At 65.4% G+C, this 14797-nt stretch overlaps 1 protein-coding gene across 1 annotated transcript; it reads left to right on the top strand.

Moving 5' to 3' along the window:
- Nucleotides 1–4328: 4328 nt before the first annotated feature.
- ASPHD2 (aspartate beta-hydroxylase domain containing 2) lies at nt 4329–13366 on the top strand. Its single transcript, XM_074844449.1, has 4 exons — nt 4329–4448; nt 7358–8467; nt 10725–10838; nt 11766–13366. Exons 2-4 carry the CDS (start codon nt 7579–7581, stop codon nt 11873–11875), a joined length of 1113 nt encoding a protein of 370 aa, XP_074700550.1. The 5' UTR covers nt 4329–4448; nt 7358–7578; the 3' UTR covers nt 11876–13366.
- The last annotated feature ends 1431 nt before the right edge of the window (nt 13367–14797 follow it).

The following is a 14797-nucleotide window of genomic DNA, read 5'->3' as shown; positions in this document are numbered from 1 at the left end:
GGTGGGAAAAATCCCCCCACTGCTCCCTGGGACCCTCTCCGGGCTGAGCGGCTCCGGTGGGGGCTCATCTCTGCCTCCTGCCCCCCCATCTGAAGGAGGTTTCTCCCCCCTCTCCGAGCTGGCCGGGACCTGCCACATCCCTGGGGCACAGGGAGTATAAAAAGCATCAGGCGGTCCTGCCTGGGGGGACCCCGGGCCCTGCGGGATGGCTGACATCCCCCGCCCCTGTGACATCCCGGGTCCAGCCCCGTTTCCCGATGTCTGCAGAGTCCCGGGTTTCCCCAGGGCAGGGGACGGGGATGCTCAGCCCACCCAGCACCCTGGGAAATGCCCTTTCCCGGGGCATCCGCTGCTTGGCCGAGGAAACCTGAGGCCTCCCGTCCATCCCTGCACCTCCCCACATGAAACAATAAAACAATCCCGCCCTCTGCAAATGCGCTTTTAAAAAAAGGTTATGATGTGACATGAGATAATAGCTTCGTTTAGCAGCTGTCAGGCTAATGCACAGGGGGGCGAAGGAGCCAAGGCTCTGATGCAGAGCATTCCCGGGGGAGGAAGCTTGGGTTATTTTTGGACAGAGATTGCAAGAGAATTAAAATGAAGGAGAAAAGGAAAAAAAAAAAAAACACCACCAAACCACTTGATGCTGCTGTTCCTCCTCGGTGACGTAAAGCAGGAGCCAATCTCCGGCCTCTCGCTTTGCGCCGCGGATTAAGCTTTGTCTGGGCGCAGCAGCCGCGGCCATTTCCCGCCTCTCCCCTCGGCAGGCGCGAGCAGGAGGACACAGTGTGCTTGTCCCCTGGCCGTCACGTAGCCGAGGGACCCCCCGCGCCCACCCACCCAAGCTCGGGGACCAGGCACCCCTTGAGGCTCTGCCCCGGCGTTGGGGGCTTGGCAGGACTTCACGGGGCCGTTCGCTGGCCACACCCCTGCACCGTCCCCCATCGTGGGGTTATTTCTCAGCAGGAGCCAAATGTGTTTTGGGGGAGCCGTGCTGAGGATGGAGGGGCCCCCAGCCCCCAGCATCCCCTGGCTCTGCTAAGGGCTCTGCTCAGCACCAGGAGGCAGAAACCGGCCCACGGTCACTGGTGTCAGTGGTGACAGAGCCCCAAGGCCAGCGCTGGCACCTTGCAGTGGTGGGAAAAGAGCAGCAAGGTGGGATATGATTAAAGAGCAAAGAGTGGGGGACTCAGGGGCTGGCGGGGGGCTCAGGGGCTGGCGGGGGGGGGCTGGCGGGGCAGAGGGATAACGCTCAGAGGCTCTCACGCATCGCCCGGCCACAGGCTGGGCTGAGGGGACTCGGGGAGCCGGCACGGTGCGGGTGCCCCCAGCCTGGGGAGGGCCCCTCCGGGAGCACCATCCCAGCTCCAGCCTAAACGCTCCGGGAAATCCTGGCCCTGGCAGAACACAAGCGCCGTTTTGGCTGCAGCCGCGTCCTGGCAGCGGCGCGGGGGGAGGACTCGGGGCCGTGTCTGCCCCAGGAGTACGTCTGGGGAAAAGGGAGAAGGAACGGGGGGAGGCAGGAGGCTGCCACGCAGCCAGGGCTCCCCCCAGGCTGTCGCTGGCAAAGCTGTGCCCAGCACACCCCAGGGCTGTGCCCAGCACTTCTGCCTGCTCCTGCTGCCTGCCTGGTCCCTGCCAGACCCTCGCTGTCCCTGCCCCCAGCCCCGTCACCCTCCCTCACACCTCCCACCCGCAGCACCAGTGAGGCAGGGGCTATGGGGTGGGTGCTCGGGGTGCTCCCCATGGGTGGGGGTCTTACCTGCAGCGCTCCAGGGGATCACAGCCAACGACATCTCCCCTGAGCTCCCCAGGCCAAAGCAGAGGAGGGTCCTGCGCAGCACAAACCCAGGAGGATGGTGGCAGCAGGATTAACCCTCACTGCACCCCCACCAGCCCCTCAGAAGAGCACAGGGCAGAGGTGTCAGGTCCCTGCACCCCCCGCCTGGGGCAGGCGCAGGACGTGTTGCCAGAAGCCTCTGTGCTGCCTGTGGTGGGCTTCATGTTACTGGGGAGACGGGCAGCAGGGAGGCAGGGTGAGACCCCAGCCCTTCAGATCTCCAGCTCCCCCTCCTCTCCCCAGAGCAGGAAAGCCGCAGAGCAGAGCGGGTGCTGTGCGGGCACGGCATCGCGAAGGGGGTGGCAGTGCTGGAGGGTGAAGAGCACCGGGTGACATCTGAAAGGCAGAGGAAAGAGAGGGGCAGCTCATCCCGCAGAGGAGAGGTGAGCGGCAGAGCTGGGGAGCAGGGACTGGAGGGGCCCAGCAGGGAGCAGAAGGGGTTCGGAGGGGAGAAAGGGTGGGAGAGTCCAGAGCCTGGTGCCCAGCACTCTGTGACTGCTGCCAGACGATGTGCTGCCTGCCAAGAGCAGGCAGGAGGTGCGGGCTGAGGCTGAGGGGGGTCTGGGAAAGAGCAGGAAGGAAAGAGCTCACCCTCCTTCCACTCTGCAACACACCACGCTGGCAGGGCCCTGCAGGAGCGAACGGCGGGGGGACCGGGATGGGGAACGTGCTCGTGGGAGCAGCAAGGAGGCAAAAATGTGCCAGGAGAGAAAACAAGGTGCAGCTTCCGTCTGCAGCAGCTGAGGGTGCTCCGGGACAAGCGCACACACCTGCGGGGCTGAGCGGAGCAGCCCTGGTTTCACCTCTCCCAGCCAGCTGGAGCCGTGGCGGGGGAGGACGCGCCGGCACCGGGTGGCAAAACCTGCGAACCAAGGCAGAGCTTCCCCGGCGCTGGGAGCCGCCACACCACACGTTTCCCACGCAGCTCCATGTGGCACCGTGCCACGGGGCAGGGCAGCGCTGCCAGGGCTCTGCCTGCACCCGGGTGCTGCCTGCACTCAGCTCGGCCCAGCAGCTCCTCACAGAACCGAAGAATCCCAGACTGGTTTGGGTCAGAAGGGACCTTAAAGCCCATCCAGTCCCCCGCCCCTGCCCCGGGCAGGGCCACCTTCCACCAGCCCAGGTTGCCCAAAGCCCCGTCCAACCTGGCCTTGAACCCTTCCAGGGGCAGTGGAGGGAGGGCTGGACCTTTGGGGCTCCTGGGTCCCCCCGATTTGACAGTATTTGCTGAGGTGAAGGGGAAATGGGTTGGGGAGGAAAAAAAGCAAGCAAGCAGGAAGCAGAAAGGCTCTCCACAAACTGTATCTCCACCAGCACTTAAGTGTTGTTAAAGGACACCCCAAACTGCTAAAAATTGTACTTCCTCCACAGCCAACCTGCAAAGCTGGTCCCTTCTTTCCCACGGGGCCCAAGCCTGGACACACACAAAGCTCAGCCTAGAAGGGGAAGGTTTTGTCAATCCCCTTGGGCTGCACTTGCAGTGCTGCTGTCAGACACGGCCGGGGAAACCCCAGGAGCTGAACCCCGCTCCCAGGGAAACCCCAGGAGCTGAAGCTGCCCCGGACCAGGACCCTCAGCCCCCGCCACGGCCCAGGGCTGCGGGAGGAAGCGCCCGGGAGCAGCGGGGAGGGGAAGGGAGACGCCAGCACAGGTCGTCATTTACCCACCCGAGGGACCTTCCCAACCGGAGGGGCAGGAACTGGCTGGGAGCGGGGACGGGGGGGCTCACACACTTCTGGGAGTGCCCACATCCCTGGGGGTGCTTCCCAGCCGTCTGCATCCCCGGTGCCCCCAGGCCAACACCTCCCGCATCCCGGCATCCAGCACCCTTGGGAACAGCCCCCCTTCACCCCGACAACAGCCTCCCCTCACCCCAGGTGCTGCAGCACCCCCTCCCATCCTTGCGGAGGCATCCCCTGGCATCTGGGTGCCCCGCACCCCGGGGGCTGCACCCCCAGTGCCCGTACCCCTGCAGCCGGTACCCCCGCACCCCTGGGCCAGCTGCTGCATCCCCGACAGCATCCCTGGAGCCGATCCCCTGGGTGCCTGCACCCCTGTGTGCTCCCACCCCCGGGGCCAGCCCCTGCTTCACCCCGACCGCTGCAGCCCCGGATCCTTGGAGCCGCTTTTCCCTCCATATCCTCCTATTTTTTCCCCCCCCGCCCCCCCCCCCGTCTTCTCGGGGTACCCGGGACGCTCCCGCAGCCGCGGATGACTCTGTCCCCGGCCCCCCCGCCCCCCCCTCTCGTGCGTACCCGGGATGGATGGTCACCCGGGGGACCCGCACCTCCCCCTGCTCCCCAACCCCAGGACCCCCCTCCCCGCTGCCGCAGCCCCGTTGCTCCCTCCCCTCCCTCCCGCCCCGCCCCGAGGCCGCGGCGAGGGGCGGGCGGGCGGGCGGTGCCTCGCCGGGGTTGGGGGGGGGCCCCGCAGGCTGCGGGCCCGGCGGCGGGCGGGCGGGGGGGGGGGGTGGGTGGGTGGGGGGCGGTGCGGGCCCCTCCTGCCCGGGCTGCTGGGAGTTGTGGTCCGCGGGCGGCGAGCGGAGCGGCGCGGAACGGCGCGGAACGGCGCGGAGCGGCGGCCCCGCACGGCCCGGCCCGGGGAGCAGGTCGGTACCGCCGCGTCGCACCGCACCGAACCGCATCGTACGGCGCGGGGGGGGGTGTGGGGGGGGGTGTGGGGATGGAGGATGGTGGGGGGGTGCGGTGGCTCGGTATCGGCCGGGGGGACACGGCCGCAGCGGGTGACACCGCGGTGGCAGGTGCCACCGCCACGCTGGGTGACGTGACACCAGCGCGGCCGCCCCGGGTGATGCGGCCACAGCGGTGACACCGGGTGACAGCGGCGGGGTGGCACTGCCGGAGGACGGGGTGACGCTCCGGAGTAGCTCCTGCCTCACCCCAACGCTCCCCGCGCCGCTGCCGAAGGCGACGACGCTGGTGCCGAGCCAAGGACGGCCCCGCCACGCGTCCCCGTCACCGCCAGGCCCACGGCCTGGGGGATCCCCAGCGGACCCCACCTCCTCGGGGAGACGCCGGGGGCCCCCGCGGAGCCGCCAGGATGCAACTTTCTGCTGCATCGAAGCCTCGCTGCCTTCATTATGTAACGCCGCTGCTGCCTGGCACGGTGCTCGCCTCCACGTCCTGCACAACTTCAGTGCGATGTGGAATCGATTTCCACCCCTCTGGGCTGGCTCCGACGGGGTTTATTAGCTGAGGAGCCTTTTCTTGGCTCTCAGGCCAGGGGTGCTTTATGCCACTGCCCACCTCGGCCACGCCGGGGCTGGAGGAACAACGGCACAACCGGCCCAGCAGCGGGTCCCGGCCACGCCAGCGCCTGCCGGCAGCGGTGCCGGCGTTTGGGGCCCTGCTCCGCTGGCACGAGCCCTGCGGAAGGTGGGTTTGGGCAGGTTTGTGTCGGGGCTGCAGGGTCCCTGCCCCCAGCATCCCGCTGCAGCCGCGGGGCTCGGCGGCTCGAAGGCTCCAGGGCTGGGCAACGTGGGCGCGGGGGGTTTCATCTCCTTCCGCTGCGATGCTGCTTTTCCCCTGATTTTCCCCTGTTGAGGCGTTGAGAGCAGCCCCGGGGCAGCAGTAGGGCCATGTCTGTGCTGGGGTGTGAGAGACTCCGGCTCGGGCACCCCGAGGCTCTGGGACCCCCCAGCTCTGCCCCCTCCCCGTGCACTCTCTTTGCCAGTCGGCTGCTGCGCCGAGGCGGCTCCCTGCGAGCCTGGCTGTCAGGGCGAGAGCCACCCTGAATACAGATCACGCCAGGGCTCTGCCCGCCTGCCCGGCCACGCTCCGGCACCGTGGAGGAGCACGGGGAGGTTGTGCCAGGCTCGGGGAACCCTCCCTGGCACCGGGTCTGCAGCGAGGCCCCCGGGCTGGAGAAGTTGACGTGGCTGGAGGGATGCCAGCCAGTGGGGATGGAGGAAACTTATCTTAAAATTCCCAGGAAGCTGCGACGTGCCACGTGGATTGCAGATCCCGGGCTGGGGCATGCAGGCAACGTGCTATAAGGAAGTGGGATGGAGGGAGGTGCGGGTGTCCCCCCCGGGGGGGAAAGCTGCCTGAAGCCTGTCCCCAGCCCTGCCCAGCCTGTCCCAGCACATCCGTAGGGAACTGCACATTCATTAACGGGCCGCAGGACCTTGGCAGGGAGGGCTGGGAAGGGTTTGGATGGCTTCCCTGCCTGGTAAACCCATCCTGCTCCCCCTGTGCTCTTACTGAGGAGCTCCTACGGCATCTCCCCTCCCCTTACCTGCACCGGCCTTGTTTCGCTCCTCCCAGACAGTGTTTGCCCCACAGCCCCTGCCCTGAGCTGCGGTCTGGGCACAGATAGATTGGGTGAGAGCCTCTATCCTTCACCGCTTTCCGTGCTCCATGATGAGCTGTGACCCCCCCCGCCCAGCCCCGGCATCTGCAGGGTGTGGAGCCCTGACCCGCCAACACTCCTCTTCAGCTGCTGTAAATCCCAGAATTGTCTCAGTTGGAAAAGCCCTTGAATCTCCTCCAGTCCAACCATGAACCTCACACTGACCGTTCCCAACTCCACCAGATCCCTCAGCGCTGGGTCAACCCGACTCTTCAACCCCTCCAGGGATGGGGACTCCCCCCCTGCCCTGGGCAGCCCATTCCAACGCCCAACAACCCCTTCTGCAAAGAAATCCTTCCTAAGAGCCAGTCTGACCCTGCCCTGGCGCAGCTTGAGGCCATTCCCTCTTGGCCTGGCGCTGGTTCCTTGGCTCAAGAGACTCATCCCCCCTCTCTGCACCCTCCTTTCAGGGAGTTGTAGCACACCTGGAATTACATGCTCTCCTCTGGTGCTGGCAGTGGGCTGTAGGCTCTCGGTGTCCTTCCCCAACCTGGTTTGTGTCTCCCCTCCGTTTCTCACCCGCAGCCTTGCCCTCTGCCCCGCTGCTCAGGGGGGGCGTTTGGGGCGAGCAAACGTCACTTGTGGTTATGAGGAGTTGGGGCATCTTCTCTTCTCACCGAGCTGCTTTCCCAAGAGCTGTGGCAGTGAGGGAGGGCAGAGGCACCTGGAGGTCACTAGGGAGGGGACAGCCAGTGGCCACTGGTCGTGTATCGGATTTGTCCCCTGCCCGGGGAGGGAGGACAGGCTCTGCTTCTCAGGCAGGGCATTGCGGTGAGGCTGGGAGCTGCTCAGCTCCTGTGACCTGCGAGCCGGTAACCTCTGGCTGGTGAAATCAGATGAGTTGGTGAACTCAAACAAGCCAACCCCCTCCGCCACTGTGGCCACCGTGCCCTCGCCAGGCCGACCCAGCGCTGGGCTCCCGGGCAGGCTTGGGGCCCACAGCTCGGCCTCTGGAGGGAGAGACACTTCAGAGCATTTAGATCGAGGGGGTAAATGGATGCACTGCAAGAAAGGGCTCCTAAGTGTCTACTCACAGCTTTGCCCCGCTGCCACCTCAGCCAAATTTCAGCCCCAGCTGCACCCCGAGCCCCGCAGGGACCCCAAGGGCAAACTGCCTCCCTAACACCTCCGGGTTTCTCTCCCCAGAGCCTCCCTCCAGCGCTGCCTCGCAGGATGATCGGCCCAGGAGCGCCGGCGGGGACCCCCCGTGCCCGTCGCTGCTGACCGGCGGCGCTGGGACCCCCGGGCAGCCTCCCCGGGAGCTGCCAGCTGCCGCTGCCGATGCAGAGCTCCCGGGTGCGCCGGGGAGAGCCGCAGCTCCGCTTCCCCATGGCAGCCCCTTCCCCCCCACGCCCCGGCCCAGCTGCATGGTGTGGGTGCCTCTGAGGACCACGAGGACCGATCGCCGGGCCCCGCTGTGCACACCCACCCCCCACTGCTGCACCACCATGTCTTTGGAGTGGCTGCTGGACTGGAGCTGGTCCCTGGACGGACTCCGGGATTTCATCGCCACCGGCATCCAATCTTTCCGGGACTGCGACGCCACCGCCCTGGCCGCCGTCGCTTGCCTCCTGGTCCTCTTCGTGTGGTACTGCTACCACGTCGGGCGGGAGCAGCCCCGCGCCTACACCACCGTCAACGCCCTGATGCAGAGCGCCGAGGCCAACGGCGTGCAGAACGGGTACGTCTACTGCCACTCGCCCGAGTGTGTGCGCTGCACGCACCACGACGGCCTCAACCAGAAACTCTACCACAACCTCCAGGAGTACGCCAAGCGCTACTCCTGGTCCGGCATGGGCAGGATCCACAAGGGCATCCGCGAGCAGGGCCGCTACCTCAACAGCCGGCCCTCCATCCAGAAGCCAGAAGTCTTCTTCTTGCCAGACTTGCCGACCATGCCCTACTTCTCCCGGGACGCTCAAAAGCACGACGTGGAGTTGCTGGAGCGCAACTTCCAGACCATCCTGTGCGAGTTTGAGACCCTCTACAAAGCTTTCTCAAACTGCAGCCTCCCGCAAGGATGGAAAATGAACAGCACGCCCAGCGGGGAGTGGTTCACCTTCTACCTGGTGAACCAGGGCATGTGCGTGCCCAGGAACTGCAGGCGATGCCCACGGACGTACCGCTTGCTCGGGAGCCTTCGCACCTGCATTGGCAACAATGTCTTTGGGAACGCCTGCATCTCCGTGCTGAGCCCGGGCACCGTCATCGCCGAGCACTATGGACCCACCAACATCCGCATCCGCTGCCACCTGGGTAAGTGCCCAGCGGGGTGCTTCGTCCTGCCCGGGTGATAAGGGGGGGGCCGCGGCCACACCTGGGGGTGCAGGAGCTCGGCAAAGGGCACCCCATGGTCTCCCAGTTCAGCCACTAATTGCGGCCCTGGGGCCAGCGCAGGTGCCTGAGGGAGGTTTTGGGGCTTTGGCGGCAGCAGCCTCCCCAGGAGAGGCCAGTGCTTGGTCCCCCCCCGGTACCCGACCTCCCTGGGGTCCCCAGCTCGGCGGCAGGAGCATTTCTCCTCCTCCTCCTCCTCCCACCAGTGCAAGAGACAGGGCTGATTTTGCGCAGGGGTCTCCGCACAACCCCCGCGCTGCAGGCAGCACCCACCTCCCCACCCTTGGGTGCCGGGGGCAGCCCTGGGGTGCTGCTCCAGGGACCGAGCTGTCTCCCAGGGCCCCCCCTCCAGCAGCTCCCCCTCTCCCGGGATTTCGGGCGCCCTGTGCGTGACACAGGCAGATGAGAGCAAAGATGATGCTTTGGTGGAAATCAGGGGTGCGGGGTGCTGGGGTATCCCCCCTCTTGGCAGGGTGAGCGCTGGGCTGGCAGCACGGTGCTCCCCTACCCTGCAGGCACCCGGGACGGGGGGAGCCCACGCGGCACAGATGGTCGGGACTCACTGCACTGGAAGCGGCGCAGATCGTGCCGGGGGAGGCACCGCACGGGCCCTGCTGGCAAACACCAAATGCGCTTGTTCAGCCAACTCCTCGTGGGTAAACATGCTCAGGCGGTGACTGGCCATTTATTTCCAACGGGAATCGGTCTTCCGAGCTGATCCGGGGAGCTCTCCAGGCCTGGGGAGCCATGGGGAGAGCCCACCACCGGCTCCCCGCTCTCACTGGGGGGACACGCTGCCCTTGCAAGGGGCTGAGAGCGGTTCCTGGGAGGGGGCCAGTGAGGAGAGGTCTGGGCTGGCCCAAAAGCACCCAGCCCCAGCAGCGTGGAGCTGGGGCCGGCCCTGCAGCGGGGAGATAAGCCATGCGGGTCATTCCCTTGTCTTTCCGTGTTTTCCAGCGCCATCAGCTCCACGGGCGCTGGCCCTCCAGCACCGTGCCCGGCAGGTGCCTCGTGCTCTCACCCACCAGCCTGAGCACAGGCCCCAGCTCGGCCCCTCCAAGGGACACGGGTGCGATGGAAGGGCTGGGTGCTGCTGGCCCCCCTCTCCCCCAGATGCCCCGCTCCCCCTTTCCAGCGGGAGCGTCTCCAGTTGAGGCCATTGCGCAGGGAAACCTGGGTTTTGTAGGCTTTGAGACACCCATCAGAAAATCAGAGCGGCTTTTGGCACTGCCGGGTGGCCGGGAGCCCCTGCTGCGCTCGCTTGGTTTTAGCATCGCCGCGAGATTGGTTCCTGCTCGTTTGCTGCATCGCTGCTGTCCGTGAGCCGTGTGAGCCCTGACCCCTTTCTCCCCCACGGCTGCATCCTCGGGGCAGGTTGGCTCTGCACCAGCTCCAGCGGTCCCTGGCACTGCGGGGGGTGACATTCCCGATGCCGGGGCTGATGGGATTGACCCTTTATTTTAGGAAAAGACCCATTTTATTTCTAGGATTGTCCTTCCTCACTCAGCCTTCACAGAGCCTCTTCCCTGCGACCCCCCCCGCTGAATTTCTGTCCTTGCAGCTGCCTGGCGGGTCACCATGTGGCAGCATTTTGGGTGGGGGACGGAGCGACGAGGCAGATGCCGAGCGATGTCAGGGCAAACGGGGAGCTTGTGGCAGAGCCAGGAGTGGGGCCCATTTCACAGATCCCAGTGCAGCGTGTCCTCCCGCCCCAGCCTTGCTGCAGGCAGGGGAACAGCAGCAGCTCTGCTGTGGGCTCTGCCTTTGGTCCTGAAGCTGGAAAATGCACCAGGGAACTGGCTTCCTGCGTGTGCCCCGTGTTCCAGGGTCAAAAGAGGGTCCCCATGGTGCATTGGGGTACAGCGAGTGACTTCAGGGGGGTGCGCGGCAGCAGCTGGGGATGAGGGGGCAGGAGGGAGCAGGCAGGGGAGCAGGCAGGGGCTGAGCGGTGTCTGCCTGCGAATGCAGCACCAGCTTCGGGCACATTTTGAACCCCGGACCCTGTCATGTGCTGGGCCTGGTGCAGCGTCTGCTGGTCTCCGGAGGGAAGCAACCCCTGGGCAGCAGCGGGGGAGCTCGCAGGGAGCTCACCGTTCGCATTTCAGGGCTGCTCCCTCGTCTCAGGGAGTGCGGTGGCACCACCTCACCCTCCCTGTCCTCTCTCTCTTTGTGCCCGAAGGTCTGAAGACACCCAGCAACTGTGAGCTGGTGGTGGGGGGTGAGCCGCAGTGCTGGGCTGAGGGCCGCTGCCTGCTCTTCGATGACTCCTTCCTGCACACGGCGTTCCACGAAGGTAAGTGCGAGGTGCAGCTCGCGGGTGACCGTGCCCCGTCCCTCCTCCTGCCTGCAGGGCTGGGGGGGTGACACAACAGCAGCCCCATTCCTGGCCTGGTGGGGCTCGTCCCTCACCCATGCTCCCCGCTGCTGCAGGTGGTGGAGCCCCGGAGCCCCCTCCTCAGCCTCCCCAAGGCTCGCTCCCATCCTGACTCGCTTGCCACGGTGCTGCCAGCGCAGCCCAGGGCCCGGCGATCCTCTCGCCGCTGCGGCAGCAGCTCAGGCTCTGGTGCTGACGGCCTCGGCCTCCTCCCGCCCTGGCTGGCGGCAGCGGCCCTGGTGCAAGGCAGCAGCTCAGCACTGACGTGCCGGAGGTGCCTTTGTCTCCTGCGCAGGGAGAAAAGCTTCACGCCGGCCTGTTTTGTTGCCTCTCTCCGTCACTGATGGAGGCTGTTCCGCTTCAGCTCTCCCGGATTAACCGCCATTAGTCACCGATGGCATAAAAGCCTCAAGCGGAGCTGCCTCACGCAGGGGAGCGCATGAAGGGAGTGGGAGAACAAAAGCTGTTGCTCCCGCATCAACCCTGCTGCGGAACAGGGAGGCGCAGCTCGGTGCGGCGCCGCGGGGCCGGGGAGGCTGGAATTGCGCAGCGGCAGCAGCTCCCTGCACGGCTCCGCCACGCAGCTGCACGGAGGGCGAGCGCAGCGCCGCGGCTGCTGCCCTGCGCTGGGAAACCTCGGGGCCGAGGGCACGAAGCAGCCCCGGAGCCCCAGCAGGGAGGGCGCTGCCCTGTGCCAGCTGCTGGAGGCACTGGGCTCCCAGTAAGCGGCAGTTTGGGTGTTTACTGGAGTTGTACGGGGTGCAGGCAGCAGCCCCCCGGGGTGGAGCCCATCACCCGTGCATCGGGGCGAGAGCCAGCCTCACCCTGTGCTTGCCCCCCACCCAGGTCCGCCGGAGGAGGGGCCCCGCGTAGTTTTCATGGTGGACCTGTGGCACCCCAACGTCGCCGCCGCCGAGCGCCAAGCCCTCGACTTCATCTTCGCGCCGGGACGATGACGGCGCCGCTGGGCGCGGTGGGTTCGAGGGCAGCCGGCGGGCGGGCGGCCGGGACGGCTCGGCAACGCCGCGGGGCCGGCACCGCGCTGGAGGCTTCCTCCCAGCACACAGCCTCGAGGTCCTCCCTCCCGGGGGCTCTTTGTAAATGGAAACTGCGACGTGTATCAACGCCCATCTCTCCCCTTCCATCGTTGGCTTCAGGGATTATTTTCCAACACGACAGCGCATCGCCTTCCCTCCGTGGTTAGCTGCAGCACCACTCTCGTCCATGTTATGTTGCTACTGTGTTTTGCAGTGTTCAGAAGTAGAGTAACAAAACCAAGGGTGTTTGTTTGAATGTAATAATGTAAAACTTGTTGTGGTCATCAACAGAACAACACACACACACACACCAAAACGGCAAACCAGGCAAACTGCCCAAGGCTGCACTCAGCCTGCCCCCGTCCCGGCTGCGGTCCCTGGGTGGACAGACAGACGCTGCAGCGGGCACAACGCACCCCCCGGGCTGGGGCAGGCAGGGCGGCGCAGGCAGGGCAACACTCTGCACACAGAGAGCTCTTGCGCCACAAGCCCAGGGGCTCCTGCTTCCCCCCTCGCATGCCCACAGCTCCCCAGCCTCGAGAAACCTTTTTGCCCCCCCAGGCAGGGAGAAGACCCCACTCCCCGACTGCCCTCGCAGCTGCAGGGGCCCCCAGCCCCAGCGAGGCACTAACAAGCCCAAGTCCTGCTCTTTAATCTGACCGAGGACGTCATCAATTGCCCGAATCCCCTCCCTGCTTTACCCGCAACCTTCAGTTTTGACAGCGCAAGCTGGGAATCCCCCGCAGGGGCAGGGACACTCTGGGAAGGCAGAGAAGGGCTTTGGGGAAGAAAGGAGGTCAGCTGCCTTCTGCTGCTCCATCTTCTCCTTCCCTCGCGCCAGGGCAAGCACCCGAGGCAGCTCACGCGTACCTGACAGCAGAGGAAAGGTCTCCAAAGCCCGGGGGGGTTTAATTCTGCAGCCCTCCTGCCCACCCAGCAAGCAAGACGCTTCTCCCGAAGCCGCCCAGCATCCGGGGTTTGTTTGGGGGCTTTGGGGGTGCAGAGCTGCCGTGGGGTTTGGAACGTGCTAGGCGTGAAGCACAGCATGTCCTGGGTGCTCAGCGCTGCCCCTGCGCCACCGGCCGCGCTCGGGGGCCTCAGCACGGCCCTGGGGAGCGCTCGGCCCTGCGCCCCGCCCGGGAGGGAATGCAGCCCCGCTCCCCTCCGACTTCTTTACAGATTTTTCAGTGATTAGATTGCAAGATCAGGCAGAGATTTCAAATACATCCGAGATATTTTTTACACCTGTCTTGTTACAGAATATCTGAAGTGCATGATTTCTACACGCATCGAGTACCTGGAAGCAGACCCCGAGGGAGCAGGCTGGCTTGGTAACTGTCTTACGGTTTGGTAACATTCATACAGTGGATAAGCAAAGATTATCAATAAACAGTTGTGCTGAAAACAGAACGGGCTCTGCCTCCTGCTGTAACTAGTCCAGGCTCAAGGAAACCACCGAGGGGTTGGGTCCTGCTGAGCCCAGCTTGGCCGGCTGCTGCTGGGGAGAAACGCTGGAAAAGTGGGAGCTGCAGGGTGGGAGGAGGGGATGGGCCCGGGCTGAGTCTGCAAGGGACGTGCTGGGCGAGGGAAGTGCTGTAAAACACCCGGTCCCAGCGCACTTCTGATCGGCTCCAGCCTCCCTGGCCTGGATTTCACCTGCAGCCCACGCTCCGAGGAGCACAGGGAGTATCTGCTTTGTATCTCCCTGCATCTACAGCCGCCCTGTCTGTCCCCCAGCTCAGCCCCCCAGGCTCTGCAGCTGGGCCACCAGCCTGCCTGAGAGTCCTCAAACAAAGCAGTTTGGCAAACGCTTCCAGCTGCCTGCACTGAGCACGGAAGGCAGCAGGCAGCTCCTTTGGGAGCAGCTCTTGGGAGGAGGGTGCTGGGCTGCTGCTTCATTCCTGCCCAAAAACCGGTGCCCAGAGTTGCCCCGAGTGCAGGGCCAGCTTGGCAAGGCAAGAAATAGCCCCATGCAAAGCCCCTGGCCCCCTCGGCAGCACTGCCCCTCGCTCAGACAGGACCCAGCCAGGGCAGCAGCTGCTCCTCATCCCGTCGTACTTGAAGTGACCCGTTTTTAAATACTGACGCAACCATTGAGTCAAGGGCCTGGAGCTCTTTGCTGCACTACCCCAAGACAACTTTCCTCTTAATCAAAGGACAGAATGAGGTCTTGGTGGCCAGATGCAGTTCAAGAAGCAAATGGGAATGAAGCCGCCCCAGCTGTTCCACCGCCGACAGACGGCACAGCAGATTGTAGCGGAAGATTCCTGACGACAGCAGGCAAAAGCATCTATTTTGTGCTTTGCTGCTGTGCCAAAACTCCCTCCTGTCCCTCTCAGGCTTTTACTTCAACTTCTTGGTGTTTCCTGATAGAGAACACAACCACTTCCCAAAACACCCAGCGAGGAGACGGCAGGATCTCCCTCGGGGGAGCGGAGCAGCCAGGAGCTGCCTGGCAGCCCTGCCCTGCGTCTCGCAGCTGCTCCTGGAGGGATTGGGGCTGCCGAGCACGCAGAGAGGAGACAGAGCAGCATCGAACAGAGGGAGGCTCTTGGCTTGGCGTGTCAGAGCCCAGAGCGTGGCGAGGGCTGGAGCATGCAACCGCCTTTTCCTCCTGCCTCCTCCCACCACCTCACCCCTCTCTACCCGCCGCCTGTCCATAAAGCAGCGCCTCGCCCGGCACGGCCGGGGCAGGAGGTCTCCTGGAGGGCTGTAGCTCAGGCTACAACGAGGTTTCACATCTACGCTGCTGTTAGGTGGGTGTGGAGCAGCTCCGCGGCCACAGACCCTGGGAGGAGGCGGCGGCAGCAGCGGGCAGCCACGCCACGGAGCTCTCCTGCT

Source organism: Strix aluco, chromosome 18 (assembly GCF_031877795.1).
Source record: "Strix aluco isolate bStrAlu1 chromosome 18, bStrAlu1.hap1, whole genome shotgun sequence".
NCBI lineage: Eukaryota > Metazoa > Chordata > Aves > Strigiformes > Strigidae > Strix > Strix aluco.
This window is presented reverse-complemented; position numbering and strand designations above follow the sequence as displayed.